The 23,214-nt window shown below is 50.1% G+C and overlaps 1 protein-coding gene across 1 annotated transcript in view; it reads right to left on the bottom strand.

The window, feature by feature from the left end:
* Positions 1-23,214, bottom strand: part of LOC147024889 (hepatic and glial cell adhesion molecule-like) — a 61,757-nt gene that overhangs the window by 37,814 nt on the left and 729 nt on the right. The window contains exon 1 of the mRNA XM_085887053.1: positions 21,541-23,214. This exon is cut by the window's right edge and continues 729 nt beyond it. Coding sequence (XP_085743179.1) covers positions 21,541-21,649 — 109 coding nt within the window. The 5' untranslated portion in view covers positions 21,650-23,214. The remainder of the gene's footprint in view (positions 1-21,540) is intronic.

Raw genomic sequence — 23,214 nt, 5'->3', positions numbered from 1 at the left:
GGCTCAGGATGAAATCCCCGTCCAGGAAATGTTGGTTGTACAGGAACACGGACTCGCCCAACTGAACCCAGAGCCCGAAATGGGTGCGGCAGCGGCCGCGGTGTATGACACCTCCCCTTCCCCTCTCCACCAAAACCCTTCCCCGACCCCTGCCGAAACGGCTCACCCAAGCGCACCCGACATGGCCCAGCTATTCACCATGCTGGCACAAATAAATGCGGATATGAAAGACGAAATGAAAGGCATGAACGAAAGGATGGATACAAATACAAATTAAATGAAAAACGAAATGAACAAGCAAATAAACGGAATGGAAGCAAACATGAAGGAAGAAACGAAAAAGCTCCGGGGTGAGACGCAGAACATGGGCCGATGCCTGCAGGCGGGCATGAAGGCCGTTAGCAGGGAACTCAAAATGGCGACTCCACGTGGAGGAGCGAACGAGCTGGAAGGGGGTGCAGCGGCTGACAGGCCCGCGGTGGAGGCGGGTAAAAAAATAATTCGGGGGGCGTTTTGGGCGAGGGTCGTGACAGAAGAATCGACGGTGACCGAAAGGGAAAAATTAAATGGGGAGACCAAAACGTGTGAGACGAGACACGAGGTGACGACAACGGAAATAATAGTTGAGACAAGGGAGGTAAAGGGTGAAGAGTTGGCAGAGACACGGGAGATGGGAACGATAGAGGGAAGACTACACGATGAAGACGGGGTAAGTGACGCACACACACACACAGAGGTAGTGGTGGATAATGGGGGTGAGCTGGTGGACTGGGTGGAGGCCTGGTGCGAGCAGCGGGATAGCCTCCTCCAGGAACGAGGGGAGGGAGTCTGCCCCCTTGAGGTGAGTCACGACCAGGTGAGTTCGGTCGTGCTTTGCGAGGTCGAGGGGAGGAGTGCTGTGGACAGGTGCACGGAGAGCTTGGGGGGTATAGAGGCCCCGGAGACCCTTGTGGGGACACGAATCCCCAGTGTGGTTGTCCCTGTGTGTGTGGTGCAAGGTGTGAGTGCGTCCCCGTGTGTGGAAGCGACCCCGTGTGTGAGTGGTGTGGTGGCGATGGTGCCGGAGTACGTGCTTCCCAGCACGCCGTGTGTGGATGAGGCACCGTGTGTGGAAGAGGCACGGAGTATGGATGAAACACCGCGGTTGGGTGCCCCCGCGTGTGTGAGTGAGGCACGGTGTGTGGATGAGGCACCGCGGGTGAGTGCCCCCGCGTGTGAGGGAGGCACGAGTGAGTGGAAGGCCGCGAGTGCGTGGAGCCACGTGTGCGAGGGAGGTAGCATGCGTGAGTGAACGGCCGAGTGCAAGGGAGACCGTGTGTGTGAGAGAGCGGTATGTAAGGGAGATGTCGGTTGGCATGCGGGAGCACGCAGCCGCGTCTCCCGGTGTGAATGTAATGGAATGGAGTGTGAGCGTCGTAACACGCAGGTGTGCGTGGGTCGAATGGCGACGACGGCGACATGTAAAGAAAGAAAGCCGAGTAGCGGCTGTAGTTGTTTCGGGGACCGTGCCGGGTTCACCCAGCAGTGAGCACGAGGTCCGTGCTGTGCAACGCACGAGGCCACCACGTGCTCGCTTGCGAGAGTGAAGTCCCGGTCCGGAAACGCACGTGGTGGATTTGCCGATCCCGCGGACGGACAAAGTTTAGGCAGGATTATGGATTTGGACCGGACGGGTTCTCCACGCGATCGTGTGTGTTAAGCTCCAACGGGCAAAGCACATGTGTTCGCGTGGGGAACCCCTCGAGACGTGGGGCTTGTTTTTTTTTAATGCGCACGGTGACGCCATGGCTGCACGTGGGGTTGGAATCCGGCAGGAGGGGTATCCCTGCCGGATGGTACCGTCCAAGGAGGGACGAGGAACACGTGCAGCTGCATGACGTCACGGGCAGGTGCAAAGTGCGCGAGCTCTGAGTTGCCGCGCTGGTGCTGCGCATGAAAAGAAAAAAAAAAACAAGCCTCACTTTCGGGTGCACAGGATTCCTGGGCAAGGGGTGGAAGACCCCCTTACCTGGGCACAGGATGGAAACTAGTTAGGGGGAAGGGTTAGCATAGCTAGACCGGCTCCATGGGGCAGGGGTAAGTCCTCATGGGGCCCTTGGAATGGATTAGTTAGAGGGATTGTAGCCAGATTTAGGATGGGAAAATGGGAATAGATTTGGGAGACAGTGACAGACTTGTGGATGTGTAGCGGGGACGTAGCTTAGCTACGTAGTGTTAAATGGAACGTGTTATAGTTTAAGGGACGACGTGGGAGCACGAGTTCGTTAGGGGATGTAGTTAGGAGGATGGCAGAGTTCAGTGGTGTGTGTGTTGAAGAGAGTTGGTGAGTGAAGTGGGAGCATGTGCTTGGTGAGTGAGTGAGGCCAGCGGGTCTGTGTGAGTGGAGTGAATGGGGAATGCATGGTGCGATGAGTGATTGGGGGGAGGAGTGACTCCCGCCCAAGGGACCCCGGGGTCAGTATGAAGTAAGTTAGCTGGGTTAGTTAAATTGAAAAATGGAGGTCGTTTTGTTGTTGGTGGGTGTGTAGGCTCGAAACCCGTTTGGAGGGGTGCAGGAGCCCTGTTGATGGGCTGGGAGCGTGGCTGCGAAAAGTGAGTATCGCTGAGTGGGTACCCCGGGCACCAGGCTAGTCGGCCGTGGTAGGCCAAGGGCCCATGGGGGGCCGGGATAGCGTAGTGGGCACGGGTGCGCCTGCTTGGTGCGGGGGCCCGGGGCGCCATTAGCCGCGTGGGCAGTGTTGTGGGCAAGGGTGACCCTCGGAAAGGGGCCTGGGAAGCCAGCCTGCCACGTGTGCGTTTCAGGGGAGGTGCCATGGGGGGCACTCCCCGGTGTTAGGGAGCTGGTAGGCTCGGAGGCAGTGTAGTGCCCGGGGGTGCCATAGCGGGAGATTCGGCAGAGGGTTGTGCCTGCCAAAGGGAGCCACGTGTCCCAGCCATGAGACCGTGTGAGGGCACGGAGAGAAAATTGGGGGGCGAGGCCCGAAATTGTGAGGACACCAACACAGGCGACGGGAATCTGGGTTGTTAGAACCAATAGTTTAAGCGAGAGGCGCTTGTTGAAAGCCCCGGGGGTAGTTTAACAGTTAAATGGTTAGGGTAGATTAGGAGATGTACCCCTCCGCACCATCCATCCCCTCGCTGTCGTTGTGGGCCGCTGGACCCACTTTGGTTATAGATCGCCGAACTCTGGGGAGGCCATTCTGAGGCTTCGTTGGGCCTCGACACAGGACGTTAGCTCTCCCTTATTCCCCTCCGGGAAGGGAACGTAGGGGTTGGCAGTAGGCTAGGTGACAGGATAGGTTAGCCGAACAAGGACAGTACAGGGGGTTAGGGGACGATTTATAGAGGGGAAGTAAACATAGAAAAAAAAAAAATTAAGTTGGGGCTAAATTGGGGTTTGACAAATTAAGGGAGTGGGTATGTACAGTGACAGGCAAAGGCGATAGGTTGGGAGGGAGACCGTAGGGTAGGTCCGAGCCCGCCTTCCGAGTGGCCAGCACCACCGCACTCCCTCCACCAACCTCCACTGAACGGCAAAGGCTGGCCAGCTTCATCTGCTTGCTGTGTTGCTGCAAGGCAGAGGCCGGCCCACTTCATCGGCAGCTGTTGTGTTGCTGCAAGGCCTGTGCCGGCCGGATCATCTGCAGCTGTGGTACTTCAAGGCCTGTGCCGGCCAGTTCATCTGCCGGCTGTGTTTGCCTGCAGCGGCCTTCTTCTGCGGGCTGTGTTTGCCTTTGCCATGCCCACTGCCCACGTTCACCAGCCCCGTTCAATTTCTGCTTTGCCCCCCTGTTCATTGCCATGTGCGCCAGGATCAAGGCAACAGTTTGCAAGCTGCAAGAACTGCCCTGTTGGCAGCTACAACACGGGCCTGCAGTGGCGGCCCGTGCACCGTGTTTGCGTCCATCCATTCACCCATCCATTTGTTGTGTTCATTGCGTGTGCCACTTGAGCTGGCATGGAGACTGCGTTTGTGCAGCCCATGCACCGTTGTGGTTCACTGCGTTCAGTTCAAACCATTCATCTATCCATTCGTTGTGTTCATTGCGTGTGCCACTTGAGCTGGCACGGAGACTACGTTTGTGCAGCCCATGCACCGTTGTGGTTCACTGCGTTCAGTTCAAAAGGGAAGGCCTTGGACTGCGTGTGAGCAGCCAGCCACGTTCCCTGTCACCTGCATTGTTTTGAGCCAGAGACTGCATGCGAGCAGCCTGGCTTCCTGCTAACTGCTTTTCTTTTGCAGAGTTCATTGATCCTGGGCCATGGTTTAGTGTAAAATTTGTAAGTTAAGGTTAAGATGTACTGTAAATATGAGTGCGCCCCCGGCATGTTTGTCTTAGCGCCGGCAATTTTATTTAAGTCGTCCGTGTGAGTGAGTTTGTTTAGTTAGTTACTCAGCCCTTAGGTTATTTATTTTGGGGACACGAATACCATGAATGTCGCACTCAGGGATCCGTAGGTAAAATGTACTAGGGGAAAACTACACATGATGGCACACGAAAATTTGACGACTCGGGACGAGTCTGTAAAAAGGGGAGGGGGTAGTGTTGTGGTTGACCAAATTCGCAAACCACCATTCAGGTCCCTTAGGTGAGATATCTCGGTAAGTATATGTGTAGTTCGGCCCAAACCCGTTGTCTAGAGGGGATAAATGTCATTCATGAGGGCTGCGACTCTTCAGGATAGCCGTTTTTCTTTTACTATCTTTATTTTGGACCAACCGCCATTATTACCACCACCAACCACGTCTCAACAGCCATCACAACAACAACCACCAACCACGACGCCGCTTCACCACAACCGCCACGACCTTTACCGTCATAACTCGCCACCATCGCATCACCGTCATCTCGCGCCACTCGTGGGCACCGATGCTGGACTCGTGTAGGACGCGCACCGAGCAGCGTGTTCAAAAGCATCACGGACTTTCCGAGAAAAACGGATCAAAACGACTCACGCCCACTTTTGTTCCGTCCAATCGGTGAGCGAGGGGCGATTTGGCCCCGCCTCCAGGGCGTTGGAGGGCGGTCGCTATATGCAAATTCATGGATCAAAAAGCATTCACGCCCACTTTTCCTCGGGCCAATGGGGAGCCAGCAAGAGAGGTGAAAGGTCGGAGGCAGAGGGTCAAAGATGAAGGAGCGAGGCCACGGGGGATATAAGGGGCCGCGTTCGTCAGTCGAAGGAGGAACAGTTGAGTTGGAAGCGGAGGAAGAGTTGAGTTGAAGTGGCAGTTCGCAGTTGGGAGTTCGCGGAGTCGGAGTGAAGAGGACGGAGCTGTGGAGAGGCGGCGGCGGCGAAGGCGGTTGAGGGGGTGCTCGCGTCGGATTCGAGGAACTGCGGAGGGAAAGGCCGGCGGCGCGACCGAGGTCGTGGTGGAGACGCTCGTCGCGGGACCCAAGATTTTTGTGAAATCCTCCTTTCCCCGAGCATCAGCAACCCCCTCCTGTTTCCCCCCGCGCTTAGATAGTGCGACAAAAGGGGGCCCCCTTCCCACCCCCTGCCAGCCACTGTCCGCGAGGCCCGCGGAGTTGAGGCACCACCGCCACTTCACGTCTCATCATCAGACGGGTAGGCCCGACACGGTCTCGGCCCCAGGCCCGCCTACGCCCTCATCCTGGAGGGTGGTTCTCTTTTCTTTTGCTTTGGGAATATGTGTTGTCGGCGCCGTCTGTGAAGTAAAATTGTATAAGTGTTGCCGAGTGCCCGGTAGTCGGATAGATCTGCATTGTTGCATTTGCTTTTTGTCTTCTTCTTTTCCATGTGCTTTTGGTGGAATTGTATATGTGTGCTTTCCGTTCATCGCGAAATAAATGTGCTTATTATTGAACTGTTTTCCCGCTTCGCTTCGTCATTTCTTTCATTGAATCCCCATCTTGCTTCACGTAAAGGGTTGGTCGTGGGCTAAGACGCCCGATAATTAATCGAACCGTCGAGGCCGACGAATAACACCGCTCGGTTATCCCGATAGTACGGAACGGGTCGCTTAAGTCGCCCGTGTCCGAAGTCGACCTGCGGCGAGGTGCGATCGCCCGGTCTACCCTCCGTGTGGGTACTTAGGTAGGTCGAATTTGGCGAGCAACCCTATCCCACGCGGGGGCCGATTGGCTCGATCGCGGTGAGACCGAAAGGTCCACCCGTGACTGGTTCCCGGCGTTAGTCCGAGAGGGTCACGACTGGATTGTCCGTCCGGTGGGCGACGTGCCGCGATTCGAGTTACGTGGCCGTTCGCACGCCGGCGGGCGCGAATCCGCGACACTGGTGTCAGGTCGTGCGACACAAACCCATCGCCCTCCTCGCAGCACTGGTAATGGAGAACGGGAAAACGGGCTCTCCTGTCTACAATTAAATTCACGGGAATCGGTCCAGGGGTGAGAGGAGCGACCCCCGATTCCCTCCAAATTACGAGCGAGCTAAATTAACCCTTTAAGAGAAGCAAGATGGCGTCTCAAGGCGAGCGGGAGCCGGGGGTATTAGAAATGGATGTAGAATGTGTAGAATCCATGGCTCAGGATGAAATCCCCGTCCAGGAAATGTTGGTTGTACAGGAACACGGACTCGCCCAACTGAACCCAGAGTCCGAAATGGGTGCGGCAGCGGCCGCGGTGTATGACACCTCCCCTCCCCCTCTCCACCAAAACCCTTCCCCGACCCCTGCCGAAACGGCTCACCCAAGCGCACCCGACATGGCCCAGCTATTCACCATGCTGGCACAAATAAATGCGGATATGAAAGACGAAATGAAAGGCATGAACGAAAGGATGGATACAAATACAAATTAAATGAAAAACGAAATGAACAAGCAAATAAACGGAATGGAAGCAAACATGAAGGAAGAAACGAAAAAGCTCCGGGGTGAGACGCAGAACATGGGCCGATGCCTGCAGGCGGGCATGAAGGCCGTTAGCAGGGAACTCAAAATGGCGACTCCACGTGGAGGAGCGAACGAGCTGGAAGGGGGTGCAGCGGCTGACAGGCCCGCGGTGGAGGCGGGTAAAAAATAATTCGGGGGCGTGTTGGGCGAGGGTCGTGACAGAAGAATCGACGGTGACCGAAAGGGAAAAATTAAATGGGGAGACCAAAACGTGTGAGACGAGACACGAGGTGACGACAACGGAAATAATAGTTGAGACAAGGGAGGTAAAGGGTGAAGAGTTGGCAGAGACACGGGAGATGGGAACGATAGAGGGAAGACTACACGATGAAGACGGGGTAAGTGACGCACACACACACACAGAGGTAGTGGTGGATAATGGGGGTGAGCTGGTGGACTGGGTGGAGGCCTGGTGCGAGCAGCGGGATAGCCTCCTCCAGGAACGAGGGGAGGGAGTCTGCCCCCTTGAGGTGAGTCACGACCAGGTGAGTTCGGTCGTGCTTTGCGAGGTCGAGGGGAGGAGTGCTGTGGACAGGTGCACGGAGAGCTTGGGGGGTATAGAGGCCCCGGAGACCCTTGTGGGGACACGAATCCCCAGTGTGGTTGTCCCTGTGTGTGTGGTGCAAGGTGTGAGTGCGTCCCCGTGTGTGGAAGCGACCCCGTGTGTGAGTGGTGTGGTGGCGATGGTGCCGGAGTACGTGCTTCCCAGCACGCCGTGTGTGGATGAGGCACCGTGTGTGGAAGAGGCACGGAGTATGGATGAAACACCGCGGTTGGGTGCCCCCGCGTGTGTGAGTGAGGCACGGTGTGTGGATGAGGCACCGCGGGTGAGTGCCCCCGCGTGTGTGAGGGAGGCACGAGTGAGTGGAAGGCCGCGAGTGCGTGGAGCCACGTGTGCGAGGGAGGTAGCATGCGTGAGTGAACGGCCGAGTGCAAGGGAGACCGTGTGTGTGAGAGAGCGGTATGTAAGGGAGATGTCGGTTGGCATGCGGGAGCACGCAGCCGCGTCTCCCGGTGTGAATGTGATGGAATGGAGTGTGAGCGTCGTAACACGCAGGTGTGCGTGGGTCGAATGGCGACGACGGCGACATGTAAAGAAAGAAAGCCGAGTAGCGGCTGTAGTTGTTTCGGGGACCGTGCCGGGTTCACCCAGCAGTGAGCACGAGGTCCGTGCTGTGCAACGCACGAGGCCACCACGTGCTCGCTTGCGAGAGTGAAGTCCCGGTCCGGAAACGCACGTGGTGGATTTGCCGATCCCGCGGACGGACAAAGTTTAGGCAGGATTATGGATTTGGACCGGACGGGTTCTCCACGCGATCGTGTGTGTTAAGCTCCAACGGGCAAAGCACATGTGTTCGCGTGGGGAACCCCTCGAGACGTGGGGCTTGTTTTTTTTTAATGCGCACGGTGACGCCATGGCTGCACGTGGGGTTGGAATCCGGCAGGAGGGGTATCCCTGCCGGATGGTACCGTCCAAGGAGGGACGAGGAACACGTGCAGCTGCATGACGTCACGGGCAGGTGCAAAGTGCGCGAGCTCTGAGTTGCCGCGCTGGTGCTGCGCATGAAAAAAAAAAAACAAGCCTCACTTTCGGGTGCACAGGATTCCTGGGCAAGGGGTGGAAGACCCCCTTACCTGGGCACAGGATGGAAACTAGTTAGGGGGAAGGGTTAGCATAGCTAGACCGGCTCCATGGGGCAGGGGTAAGTCCTCATGGGGCCCTTGGAATGGATTAGTTAGAGGGATTGTAGCCAGATTTAGGATGGGAAAATGGGAATAGATTTGGGAGACAGTGACAGACTTGTGGATGTGTAGCGGGGACGTAGCTTAGCTACGTAGTGTTAAATGGAACGTGTTATAGTTTAAGGGACGACGTGGGAGCACGAGTTCGTTAGGGGATGTAGTTAGGAGGATGGCAGAGTTCAGTGGTGTGTGTGTTGAAGAGAGTTGGTGAGTGAAGTGGGAGCATGTGCTTGGTGAATGAGTGAGGCCAGCGGGTCTGTGTGAGTGGAGTGAATGGGGAATGCATGGTGCGATGAGTGATTGGGGGGAGGAGTGACTCCCGCCCAAGGGACCCCGGGGTCAGTATGAAGTAAGTTAGCTGGGTTAGTTAAATTGAAAAATGGAGGTCGTTTTGTTGTTGGTGGGTGTGTAGGCTCGAAACCCGTTTGGAGGGGTGCAGGAGCCCTGTTGATGGGCTGGGAGCGTGGCTGCGAAAAGTGAGTATCGCTGAGTGGGTACCCCGGGCACCAGGCTAGTCGGCCGTGGTAGGCCAAGGGCCCATGGGGGGCCGGGATAGCGTAGTGGGCACGGGTGCGCCTGCTTGGTGCGGGGGCCCGGGGCGCCATTAGCCGCGTGGGCAGTGTTGTGGGCAAGGGTGACCCTCGGAAAGGGGCCTGGGAAGCCAGCCTGCCACGTGTGCGTTTCAGGGGAGGTGCCATGGGGGGCACTCCCCGGTGTTAGGGAGCTGGTAGGCTCGGAGGCAGTGTAGTGCCCGGGGGTGCCATAGCGGGAGATTCGGCAGAGGGTTGTGCCTGCCAAAGGGAGCCACGTGTCCCAGCCATGAGACCGTGTGAGGGCACGGAGAGAAAATTGGGGGGCGAGGCCCGAAATTGTGAGGACACCAACACAGGCGACGGGAATCTGGGTTGTTAGAACCAATAGTTTAAGCGAGAGGCGCTTGTTGAAAGCCCCGGGGTAGTTTAACAGTTAAATGGTTAGGGTAGATTAGGAGATGTACCCCTCCGCACCATCCATCCCCTCGCTGTCGTTGTGGGCCGCTGGACCCACTTTGGTTATAGATCGCCGAACTCTGGGGAGGCCATTCTGAGGCTTCGTTGGGCCTCGACACAGGACGTTAGCTCTCCCTTATTCCCCTCCGGGAAGGGAACGTAGGGGTTGGCAGTAGGCTAGGTGACAGGATAGGTTAGCCGAACAAGGACAGTACAGGGGGTTAGGGGACGATTTATAGAGGGGAAGTAAACATAGAAAAAAAAAATTAAGTTGGGGCTAAATTGGGGTTTGACAAATTAAGGGAGTGGGTATGTACAGTGACAGGCAAAGGCGATAGGTTGGGAGGGAGACCGTAGGGTAGGTCCGAGCCCGCCTTCCGAGTGGCCAGCACCACCGCACTCCCTCCACCAACCTCCACTGAACGGCAAAGGCTGGCCAGCTTCATCTGCTTGCTGTGTTGCTGCAAGGCAGAGGCCGGCCCACTTCATCGGCAGCTGTTGTGTTGCTGCAAGGCCTGTGCCGGCCGGATCATCTGCAGCTGTGGTACTTCAAGGCCTGTGCCGGCCAGTTCATCTGCCGGCTGTGTTTGCCTGCAGCGGCCTTCTTCTGCGGGCTGTGTTTGCCTTTGCCATGCCCACTGCCCACGTTCACCAGCCCCGTTCAATTTCTGCTTTGCCCCCCCTGTTCATTGCCATGTGCGCCAGGATCAAGGCAACAGTTTGCAAGCTGCAAGAACTGCCCTGTTGGCAGCTACAACACGGGCCTGCAGTGGCGGCCCGTGCACCGTGTTTGCGTCCATCCATTCACCCATCCATTTGTTGTGTTCATTGCGTGTGCCACTTGAGCTGGCATGGAGACTGCGTTTGTGCAGCCCATGCACCGTTGTGGTTCACTGCGTTCAGTTCAAACCATTCATCTATCCATTCGTTGTGTTCATTGCGTGTGCCACTTGAGCTGGCACGGAGACTACGTTTGTGCAGCCCATGCACCGTTGTGGTTCACTGCGTTCAGTTCAAAAGGGAAGGCCTTGGACTGCGTGTGAGCAGCCAGCCACGTTCCCTGTCACCTGCATTGTTTTGAGCCAGAGACTGCATGCGAGCAGCCTGGCTCCCTGCTAACTGCTTTTCTTTTGCAGAGTTCATTGATCCTGGGCCATGGTTTAGTGTAAAATTTGTAAGTTAAGGTTAAGATGTACTGTAAATATGAGTGCGCTCCCGGCATGTTTGTCTTAGCGCCGGCAATTTTATTTAAGTCGTCCGTGTGAGTGAGTTTGTTTAGGTAGTTACTCAGCCCTTAGGTTATTTATTTTGGGGACACGAATACCATGAATGTCGCACTCAGGGATCCGTAGGTAAAATGTACTAGGGGAAAACTACACATGATGGCACACGAAAATTTGACGACTCGGGACGAGTCTGTAAAAAGGGGAGGGGGTAGTGTTGTGGTTGACCAAATTCGCAAACCACCATTCAGGTCCCTTAGGTGAGATATCTCGGTAAGTATATGTGTAGTTCGGCCCAAACCCGTTGTCTAGAGGGGATAAATGTCATTCATGAGGGCTGCGACTCTTCAGGATAGCCGTTTTTCTTTTACTATCTTTATTTTGGACCAACCGCCATTATTACCACCACCAACCACGTCTCAACAGCCATCACAACAACAACCACCAACCACGACGCCGCTTCACCACAACCGCCACGACCTTTACCGTCACAACTCGCCACCATCGCATCACCGTCATCTCGCGCCACTCGTGGGCACCGATGCTGGACTCGTGTAGGACGCGCACCGAGCAGCGTGTTCAAAAGCATCACGGACTTTCCGAGAAAAACGGATCAAAAACGACTCACGCCCACTTTTGTTCCGTCCAATCGGTGAGCGAGGGGCGATTTGGCCCCGCCTCCAGGGCGTTGGAGGGCGGTCGCTATATGCAAATTCATGGATCAAAAAGCATTCACGCCCACTTTTCCTCGGGCCAATGGGGAGCCAGCAAGAGAGGTGAAAGGTCGGAGGCAGAGGGTCAAAGATGAAGGAGCGAGGCCACGGGGGATATAAGGGGCCGCGTTCGTCAGTCGAAGGAGTTCAGTTCGCAGGAGGAACAGTTGAGTTGGAAGCGGAGGAAGAGTTGAGTTGAAGTGGCAGTTCGCAGTTGGGAGTTCGCGGAGTCGGAGTGAAGAGGACGGAGCTGTGGAGAAGCGGCGGCGGCGAAGGCGGTTGAGGGGGTGCTCGCGTCGGATTCGAGGAACTGCGGAGGGAAAGGCCGGCGGCGCGACTGAGGTCGTGGTGGAGACGCTCGTCGCGGGACCCAAGATTTTTGTGAAATCCTCCTTTCCCCGAGCATCAGCAACCCCCTCCTGTTTCCCCCCGCGCTGAGATAACTTGGCACATATATGTAAAAATACCCTGCACAAACAGTAACCATCTCTGATTTTGAAAATTCCTCCAAGAAAAAAAGTTATGACGTCAAAATATCTCCGCTAATGGAAATCGCCTAAAAAATTATCTCCGAAATGAGGCAAGCTTTTTGAATTCTGTTTGCGGGAATCGAACAGAATAATGAATTACCACACATATGATACATCACTATAACGTCATATCAATTTTTATGACGTCATTCCTATTTTTTGACATTTTTTGTTTTACAACCAGGAGTTTTCATCGGATCTTCGTGAAACTTGGCATGTATATGCAGAGATGAATTACCGCACAAATGATACATCACTATGAAGTCATATCAATTTTTATGACGTCATTCCTATTTTTTGTTTCACAACCCAGAGTTTTCATCGGATCTTCGTGAAACTTGCCATGCATATGCAAAGCCCACACGCAGGCAGTAACCATCTCCGATTTTGGAAATTCTTCCTAGAAAAAAAACTTAACGTCATAATATCGCCGCTAATGGAAATCGTCCATACCATTATCTCCGAAACTAGTTTGTTTCACAGCCTACAGTTTTCATCGAAACTTCCTGAAACTTGGCATATATGTAAAAATATCCTGCGCAGAGAGTAACCATCTCCGATTTTGAAAATACCTCCGAGAAAAAAAAGTTATGACGTCAAAATATCTCCGCTAATGGAAATCGCCTAAAAATTATCTCCGAAACGAGGCAAGCTTTTTGAATTCTGTTTGTGGGAATTGAACAGGGCATTAGCAGAGATGAATTACCGCACATACGATACATCACTATGACGTCATATCAATTTTTATGACGTAATCATTAAGAGGACGAGGATCTTAGCTCATTCGAGCTTGTTTTTTGTCTGTCTGTTTGTCTGTCCCTATATCTCTATCACAGCTTTGTCCTTCCTCGGATGTGGTGACCAAAACTGTATGCAACATACCAGATGAGGCTTCATTCAATTCCTCCACGGTGTTAACACCATCAGATTTTTTTGATTTATATTTAATCCCCTGATGAATACAGCCCAAAACCCCATTCGTTTTACCTATGACTGCCTCATACCATGCTGCCTGCCAACTCACCATCCCACCCCAGATCCTTCTGCTGAGACATGCTGCAAGACAGCCCCTTGCATTATGTAATCCCCATTTTCATTATTTTTACCCATCCCAGCACCTTACATTTCTTTATGTTCAATTGCATCTGCCATTCTTTTGCCAAACTATTAAAGTATTGAGACTTTCCTGAATCTGATCACTACCCTCCTCTCTGCTGTCTTCCTCACCTCCAAGCTTTTTGTCATCTGCAAAATTGGAAAGCCGACTCTTCAGCCCACGATCTAAATCGTTGATGTAAATGATGAATAACGAGCTGAAACACCCAGCATTGCCCAGGGAGAATTCAATGAAATATGTATTTAAATATTTCCTGCCTTGTGGTTTCGTATGGATTACCAATCTTGGACATTGCAAAATGTGCTTGGACCGCTCTCCCTTCTTTGACTACTTTTAATTAATTTTATTTTTAAATACAGCAAATCACGACAACCTCAACATACAACCTTCACAATACATCTTCACAAAAACGCAGGCAGTGCATAAGCACCTGATCCGATCGAAGCCTGAAGATCAATTTATCTGATTTTAATATATATTTTTATTTTTCAATTTTTGTATCCGAACATCACCATCGACATTCCACTGGATGAAGGAAGAGGAAATGCAAAGTTTGGTTGCACTGGTTCCTGCAGGGGCCACAATACATAAACGAACAAACAAACACTTTCTTTATACGAGTGGGCTCGTTGGTCCATTGGACCAAATTTTAATTGGGCTTTACAGCTTTCTCACATACCTGCCTGTGATGGTGCTTGAGCAATAGTTTGTCCTTTCACCAAGCCAAGATGAGCTTGGGCCAGGGCAGGCCAGGGCAGGGATTCATTATTATTGCCAAATGATACAACTACTAATATTGTTAGCTCATATGGACTGTCGTCAGGTGAGCTTATGCGATTGAGCTTATGTGAGCTTATGCGAACTTAAGAATTGAGTGTCCATAGGTGTCAGTCAGTCAGTGAGTCTGTAAACACTTCAGTCATTATCGCTTGAACCAAACACACAATTATGATGAAATTTGGCCACAAGCTTTATATCTGATGCCGAACGAAGGCTAATTGACTGCATCAAAATCTGCGCTCATTAATGGGGTCCATGGGGTTTTTTCTGACCCCACCCCCCCCCCCCAAAAAAAAATAGGTATTTACTCTCTTCTCTAAAACTACACAGAATATTTTGATAAAACTTGACAACAGTCATCATCCGTAATGTACCAAAATGTAGCGACCGCATCAAAATCTGTGCTCATTGAGGGGGTCGGGGGGGGGGGGGTGTTTGACCCTCCAAATAGGTATTTGCTTTCATCTCGGAATGACATACAGAATTTCAATGAAACTTGATCACAACCTTCATCACCCTTGGTGGACCAAAGTTTGTTCAAGGCATTAAAAAAATTTCAGGTCTAAAGGGGTCTGCAGGGGGTTTTGAGTGACTGTTGCTCCTGTTGATCCAGGTGAGCTTCAGAACAGGTGGTCCTGTTTTTGTAAATATTTTCAGTATGAATTAATTTCTGCTTTTTACAATGTTATAATTTTCTTTGTTATTTATTTTGAAATAAGAATGCCATTCCATGGAAGGACCTATTAAGCTGCCCTATACACCTTAATATGGCGTGTGTTTAAAACATCAGAAGTCTTCTGGATTCTTTGTAGTTAATTAGCCAAATCAAATCAGGACATTGTGACAATAATTTGGGTGTATCACACACATCAGGATGCTCCAGTGGAATTCCATAAAAAAACATGCCCCACACACACACACACACACACACACACACACACACACACACACACACACACACACACACACACACACACACACACACACACACACACACACACACACCATATCCATTTTTAGTAGATGTTAGATAATGGTCCAAGTCCTGATCCTTGAGGTGATTAGGATAGGTACCCCACTACTTACATCCTCCCAGCTAGGCATCCTACCACTCACAACCACTCTTTACTTCCGATATCACTAATTCCAATCCAGTTAGGAACATGACCAGCCACTCCACAAGCCCTCACCTTGGCTAACAACCTCCTATGTGGTACCTTATCAAATACCTTCTGAAAGTCTAGATATACTTTGTCCACGAGCTACCATTCCCTCATCCACCCAATCAGAAACTGTTTCATAGAACTGCAATAAATTTCTTAAGCAAGACTTACCTTTAGGAAATCCATGCTTACTGAATCTTTAATTAATTAACTAATATGGAAGAATTTGAAACTAATTAAAGGTAAACATCTTCCCCACAACTGGTCAAACTAATAGGTCTATAGTTCCCCAATTCTTCTCTGGATCCTTCCTTAAATCCTTACTATAATTCACGGACCGGTGTTTGTGTGTTTGTTTGTCACGCGACTCCTACAGTTCTGGACTGATTGCATTCTGGATCTTTCTAGCTACCGACTGACTGACTGACTGATATTAAAGATCGGTGCCTTCCGGGTGACGTAGAAAGCTGAAATTTTGCATGGAAATAGATATCGAAGCCAACACACCGGAAAAATTCACAGAATCGTCAGACAACATCCATAATTGACAATATAAATAAATGGGGAAAAAATGGGAAAAAAAAATGAAAAAAATTCTGGTGAGTGACCTGAGACAATGGGAAAGCATGGTAATTTTGTGTGCCAATGGACTTTAATGGTTGCCTTATGCATCTTTCCTCGACGAGAAGAGAATGGTAGGAGTGTGTATGTATATGATATATGTATGTGCAGTATATGATAATATTGTTACGAATTTCGGTCCGCCCGGCGTGCGATCGGCCACGTAACTCAAATCGCGACCGCGTCGCCCACCGGAACGGACAATTCAGTCGTGACCATCGCCACTACCAGGAACTACCGCCAGGAGCTAGTCACGGGTGGGTCTTTCGACCACACCACAATCGTGCCAATCGGCCACCCACGCAGGATAGAGTTGTTCACCAAACTCGGCCTACCTAAGTACCTGCGTGGGTAGTTAACCGGGCGATCGTACCTCGCTGCTGACCGGCCTAGGACACAAACCGCTTAAGCGGTCCGTTCCGTGCTTCAGTGATAACCGAGCAGTGTTATCACCGGCCCCGACGGACGTGATTATTTACCGGGTGCTTACACCCTTCTACCAATTCCTTCCGTGATGCAAGATGGAACTTTCAAACAAAGGAAAGGACGCAACGAAACGTGGAACAGTTCGACAAGCACATTTATTACGCACTCAGACAAGGCAAGCACGTATTCACAGCCATAGAGTAAGAATGCAATTTACAAGCAAGAGTTACAACCGAATAAAGCAATGTTTATTTACATGCACTAAAACAGTTTCTACTTTGCAAGACACGGCGCCAACACACGCATTCAAAGAAAACACAAGAAAAGACCCCCTCATAAACAGGGGAGTCAGACTGGGCCCGTGGGCCTAATGCGCATGGAACCTGGATGAGCGGCCAGGTCAACGAGACCAAAGGGTCCTACCCGCGCCCTCGTGGCGCAATGGCGGGCAAGCCGCGATGTCAGCGTAGCTGCGCCTGGCTTCGTGCCCCTGGCGTGGTCGGCGAGCGCTCTCCGGCGCTCCCCGTCTGCTTCGAGCTCCGTCCCCCGACTCGACTGGCCCACCGACACTGCTGCTGCCACTCCACTGCTCCCACTTGGTTCTTGACTTTTCTGCCGACGTACTGCCCCACGAGCTGCGTTGTGCTCGCGCTTATATAGCCTGGGGGAGGGGCGTCTATGTAAATTTCTGGATCACAGCGGGTTCGGAGGTGGGGCCACACCATCCGATGCTCAGCCATTGGGCGGATGAAAAGGGGGCGTGAAGCATTCCTGATCGGCTTTTTGAGGCGAAAGGAATGCATTCACAGCCCATGGCACGACGTGTGGTAGAAAGGCGGAGGTGGTGGGAGTTTGGTTGTTGGCGGGCGTCGTTTGAGAATGGCGGTGAAGCGATGTTTGCGGGATGGAGTTGTGGAAAGAGGTGAAGGTGGTGGTGGCGATTTGGTTGTTGGGCTGCGTTGTTGGTCGTGGCGATTTGGTTGTTGGGGGATGATTAGTCCAAAATAATGATCGAGAAAAGAAAAACGGCTATCTCAAAGGATCACAACCCTGTGAACACGGAAATTCCCTCTAAACAACGGTGGGGAAATCTAACTACACACATACTTATTGTCATAACTGATCCAAGGACCCTTAATGGTGTATTGCGAATTTCCACAGCCGTAACAATATATATTGTTAGGAATTCTTGCCCACCGGTGTGCGAACGACAGTGTCTAACAAGTAGCGGTCGCTTCGACCACCGAACGGACAATTCAGTCGCGACTTTCCGGAACAATGCCGAAAACCAGTCACGGGTGTGCTCCAAGCACACCACAACCTTGTCCGCACTCTACCCGTGCGCTACAGGGTCCGATCGCCAAATAATCGATTTACCTAATTATTCGCACAGGTAGATTACCGAGAGATTGTACCTCAGCGAGGCCTGCTTGGACACGAGCCGCTTCAGCAGCTCGCTCCGTTTTGGGATAACAGAGCGGGGTATTATCGTGAGGCCTCGCTGGACCCGATTCTATTATCGGCTATTTAAAAGCCCGCTATTATTCCGAAATGCAATACAGCAGTTCAATGGAGGGAAAATGATGCAACGAACAGATCACCATTCAAACAAGCACATTTATTCACACACATATGCAGTCAGGTATTCATGCAGGCAAGTATACAAGAAGGCACATATGCAATTATACAGCCAACAAAAACAATTCGAAGGAACTACGACCGTTTCTCTATTATGTACAGTTACTTATACAATTCTACTTGACGGACTTGGCGCCACAACTTTCATACAAAGAAAAGAAAGGAAAACCCCCCTCAAAGACAAGGGGGTAGACTGGACCTCTCGGGGTCTTTATGTGATGGAGCTTTGAGGACCGAAAGAGCTCCAAGACGCCGCGCAGGTTACCTTCACCTCCGACCATTCGGTGCTGGTTGGCGAGCACTCTCCGGCTCTCTCCACGTCCCAAACACGAACACGCAGCTCCGCGCGGCACAGCAGGCTTGGCCGTGCTCCACGTTCGAGTCTCCTCTGCTCTCCTCAGCTTTTCCACCAACTGCAGGCTCCAGGCGCTCCGAACTCCGACAGACACTCCACCGACTCTCTCCGACCCTCTCCTCAGCCTGCACTTTATACCCACGGCGCGTTGCCCTCCCCTCGAAGCGCGCGGGGGCATTTTCCGCCCAAAATGAGGCCCCTCCTTTACCTCAACTTTGACCCCTGGCCCGATTCACCCCTCCCCCGTCCCAGCGCGCGGGAAAGCAAGAAAAGGGGGGAGGGGAAATCCCAGCGCTATCGGAACTTCTCTCCTCGGCGCTGTGGCTCTGCCCGCACTCCCCGGGGGCAAAGGGTTTTCCTACCGTTGCCTTTGTTTCCTCTCCCGACGAGCATCCATGGCAGAGACGTTATTTGATGTGGAGAGGTTTGTGGTGTGGTTGTGGAAGTAGTGGTGTGGTCATTGAAATGCGGGTGTGGAGAAGGTGGTGAGGGGATGTGGTGGAGATGGTTGATGCTGGCGTTTGTGGTGGTCGTGAGGGTGGTGTGATTGGGCGGTGATGGTTAAGGTGGTTGTTGTGAAGGTGTCTGTTCATTATCTGTGGGGATGTTGGCGGCTGACGAGAAGGTGGTGGAGTTGATCGTGGTTGTTGTGAAGTGGTTGGTCCAAAATAACGACAGCGAAAGAAAAACGGCTCACTGAAGATTCACAGCCCCGTTACACGAATAAATCCCGTTAGACAACGGTGAGGAAATCTATCTGAACACAAACTTATCGGCATAACTGATCTAAGGACCTATATGGTGCTCTGCGAATTTCCATAACCGTAACAATATATATATATATATATATATATATATATATATATATATATATATATATATATATATATATACATATACATACACACACACACACAGGGTGTCCCAAAAAAATGAACTCGCATTTGGGCTCCTCATAACTCATTGAATTTTTCGTTTCTTTTCAGATCAAATTGACCCTAATAATGGCAGAAGTAAGACTAGGTTTTGAAGAAAGAAAATTTATCATAAAGTGTTACTGGAAGCACGAAAACATCATGGAAGTGCAAAGACAATTTAGAAGACATTTTCAGAAAGATCCACCAATGCGATGCACCATTGCTCGCATCTGAGATAACTTTGAAACAGATGAAACTGTGCATGACGTCCATAAGGAGCGTTTAGGAAGACCACGGTCATCAACCACCCCCGCAAAGGAAAATCAATTGCTGGAAACCCTCCACCGATCCCCACGGAAATCTGTACGACAAATGGCTCGTGAGACAGGAATCCCAAAATCAAGCGCCCATCACATTTTGAAGCGAATTAATTGGAAAAGTTACATTCCAAAATTAATCCACACTCTAAATGAAGACGATCCTGACTGGAGAGCTGAATTTTGTAAGTGGTACCTGGGCAAATGTGAAGAAGATGCAGCATTTCCATCCAAAATTGTTGAGCGATGAGGCCAGCTTCAAGTGAAATGGCTCAATTAATCGACACAATTGCACGCACTGGGCTACTGAAAATCCGCATGTTACTATGAAACACCATTTAAACTTACCAGCGGTTACTTTCTGGTGTGGGATATCAGCATTGGGCATCCTAGGGCCATTCTTTTTTGACCAAACTGTCACTGGGGATGTTAACTTAAACGTGTTGCAGGAATCCGTCGGTCCACGTGTCGAAGAGATATTTGGTGACTAAGAGATTTACTTTCAGCAAGATGGAGCACCTCCCCACTACCACCGTGATGTAAGGCCTATCTCGAAGCAACTTTTCCGAACATATGGATTGGGTGAAGAGGTAGTGTTTAATTCCCTGCGTGTTCCCCAGACCTCACTCCAATGGACTTCTTTTTATGGGGATATCTCGAAGATAAGGTTTATGGCTCAAAACCAGCAACAGTTGATGAGCTGAAAGAGGAAATTGAAAGACAATGTCTTGCAGTTCCAAATGAAATGATTCGTAATGCTGTTGAATCCATTGGTCCGCGTTATCGGCTGTTTGGAACGTGAAGGTCGTCAGTTTAAACATTTGTAAACATGCATTTATCCATTTACTAGCAGTAAAGCCCGGCATTGCTCGGGATAGCAATAAAGCCCGGCATTGCCCGGGCTTTCTTGCAAATTTCCTGAATAGCTGTTAGGGTTAGCTGTTAGTTGTTACGGTTAGGGTTAGGGTTAGCTACCCTAACACTAACCCTAACCCTAACAGCTTGGCGTAGCGCAAGTAAACGGCGCCCGGGGCAAAGTGGAAATTTGCATCCACAGTAGGCCTTAAACTTGAGTGGATTTGAATGGAAAATCCCATTAGGGATATCGATTTATCGATTTTTTTCGAATATCGGAAGTGCTATGGAAAAAAATGTTATAGCCCATGACCTATGTTGGACCAAAAGCCATAATTGTACCGAATTTGAATGGAATCGGTTGGAGTTTGTGGAAATGCAACAACCATAAACACACACACACACACACACACACACACACACACACACACACACACACACACACACACACACACACACACACACACACACACACACACACACCCTCAATTTTATAGATATAGAGATACATTTATCCATTAATCTTGTTTCTAAGTCAATAAACAATGCATTTATTATCATTTAAAGAGTGAGTACATTTTTTGGGGACACCCTGTATGTATATGTATATATATATATATATATATATATATATATATATATATATATATATATATATATATATATATATATATATATATATATATATATATATATATATATATATATATATATATATATATATATATATACACACACACACACACACACACACACACACACACACACACACACACACACACACACACACACACACACACACACACACACACACACACACACACACACACACACACACACACACACACACACACACACACACACACACACACAGCATGTATCTTGCAGCATGTGTCGGAGCCGATACACCAGGAAAAACCACAGAACCATCCATAAATGAAAATATAAATAAATGAAGAAAATAGAAATGAAAATAAATAAATGAAAAATCATATGCAGGTGAGGATCCGAGAATGGGGAAACATGGTTCGTATACTTACACAATGTGTTAGCACACCCCACTAGTACGTCATATTAATCATTCTTGGCAATGTTGATATTAAAATGAATTGACAATCGACTGCCAGACATTCAGACGCCAATGTCGATTTATCATTGTCTGTATTGTAAATCGATCAACTGCTCCAACTCGTTTTTATTCACTCACCTGCTGTTCCTCCATCTGTTATCCACAAAAACCATTAGTGTTCATACTTGTCTTTCATCGTTGTTGACATACCTGCAAATCCAGCTGCCAAGCACAGTTGAAGCAGAAGGAACAAAATCGCAGGTGTGGCTGAAGCGATGGTCCATCCTGGCCATGCCAACACCCTGTACTGGTCACTCATTTCCCACCAAATGGAGTGAACAGGCTCAGAAAGACAAACAAAAGTATTTGTGCAGACAAACAAGCCGGGTTATCTACCAAGTACTGCAATTTCAACAAAACTCTTCAGTACTCCACAAAGTTCCTTGATCTTCAGCACAGCATTTGGATGTGGATACGTTAGTTTGGCAGGACGTGGCTGGACTTCTAAATAGGGATTTGTGTGTGGTTGGAACAGGTTGCATGTATCCCCAGGCGACCAAGATTCACAAAGCGTGAACTGGCACATATATCTGTGGTTAACCAGTGACTCTTTCAATGGTGTCCTTCTGTTTATCGTGCCTAACAAAAGATCTCAAACTCTTACTACCTTCTTGTATCTACAAGATGTATTCACACTATGGCTTATGGCGGATGCCTGGCCTTGTATCAGGTTTCATAAAATACGTATCATTATGATGGGTATTGTTAAACTACAGTAGGGATGTTTGACTCAAGTACCCACTTTAAGTCTCCTCGAACAGACTCAGAAACCTGAGACTCAGGACGTGGAGTTGATGCGGATCAGGTAAGATGCAACGTTTGTATTTCCACACTTAATGCCAGACAATATTATTATTTTTATCTATAATGACTAAACAGGATGGTTCACATGTCTTGCTATGCCCTGTACATGTCGTTATTTTGTCTACAAAGTCGAGGTTCATGGAAGAGCAATGTGGAAGAGGGTAGAGCCAGAAGGCATTGACAATGGGGCTGTGTGGCGACATGAAAACGCGGGGATAAATAAACAGGAGGAAAGGAAACATAGCAGCCCCAATGCAGATATTATGGAGAGGGTTAAGAACAGAAAAGATGATCGTTAAGGATGCAGTATGACCTGAGGTGGTGGAGTACTGCAAACAACATAGACATACATGACAACGTGCTTCGACATCCGAACACAATAACTGTTGCTTGCAGTGCAGGGAGTATGACAGTAAATGGTAAAACAAGGAGCTGGTACTCTAGGTCCCCATCATTTTGGTGGTATGAGGAATACGTGTGTAACATGAAAGCTAAATCATGAAAGCTTTTGAAATACACAAGCCAAGTTATCAAGATAGTTGCCATGGTAACATAATTCAGCCAATCACAACCGTGATCCAATGAGGATGAGATCATGTTATGAGGAATAGATATCTGCAATATAAAATTGAAATGTTTAACGGTTTTCGAAATATCGTGTTCATAAAGGTACATGGACAGATGATTGCTCAGTCGGTCGGTCGGTACGAGCTCATTTTAATGTCCCCCATCTCCGACTTTGTCAGAGGGGCGGGTGACGATGAACAATTATGCATCACATAGGAATCCAAAGGAGCCTTCCACATAAATTCTCAAAAAATGTTGAATTTTCATCACCAATCTTTCACCATTTAAACGAATAGCTTCCACATTTCCATTCCCACCCCTCCACTTACTCTCTTCCATGCATGCTTTCATCTTTTTTTTCTCCCCTGTCCATCTGAACTCACCTACCGTCATATCACTGATTGTCAATTTGATTTCTCATAATTTACCCACCCCTCCACACTTATAAGCACA

This window comes from Eptatretus burgeri, chromosome 6, assembly GCF_056783735.1.
Source record: "Eptatretus burgeri isolate ZD-2024b chromosome 6, Ebu_testis_v1, whole genome shotgun sequence".
In the NCBI taxonomy this organism is placed as follows: Eukaryota; Metazoa; Chordata; class Myxini; order Myxiniformes; family Myxinidae; genus Eptatretus; species Eptatretus burgeri.
Note: the sequence above shows the minus strand (reverse complement) of the source record. Positions and strands in the feature narration are given on the sequence as shown.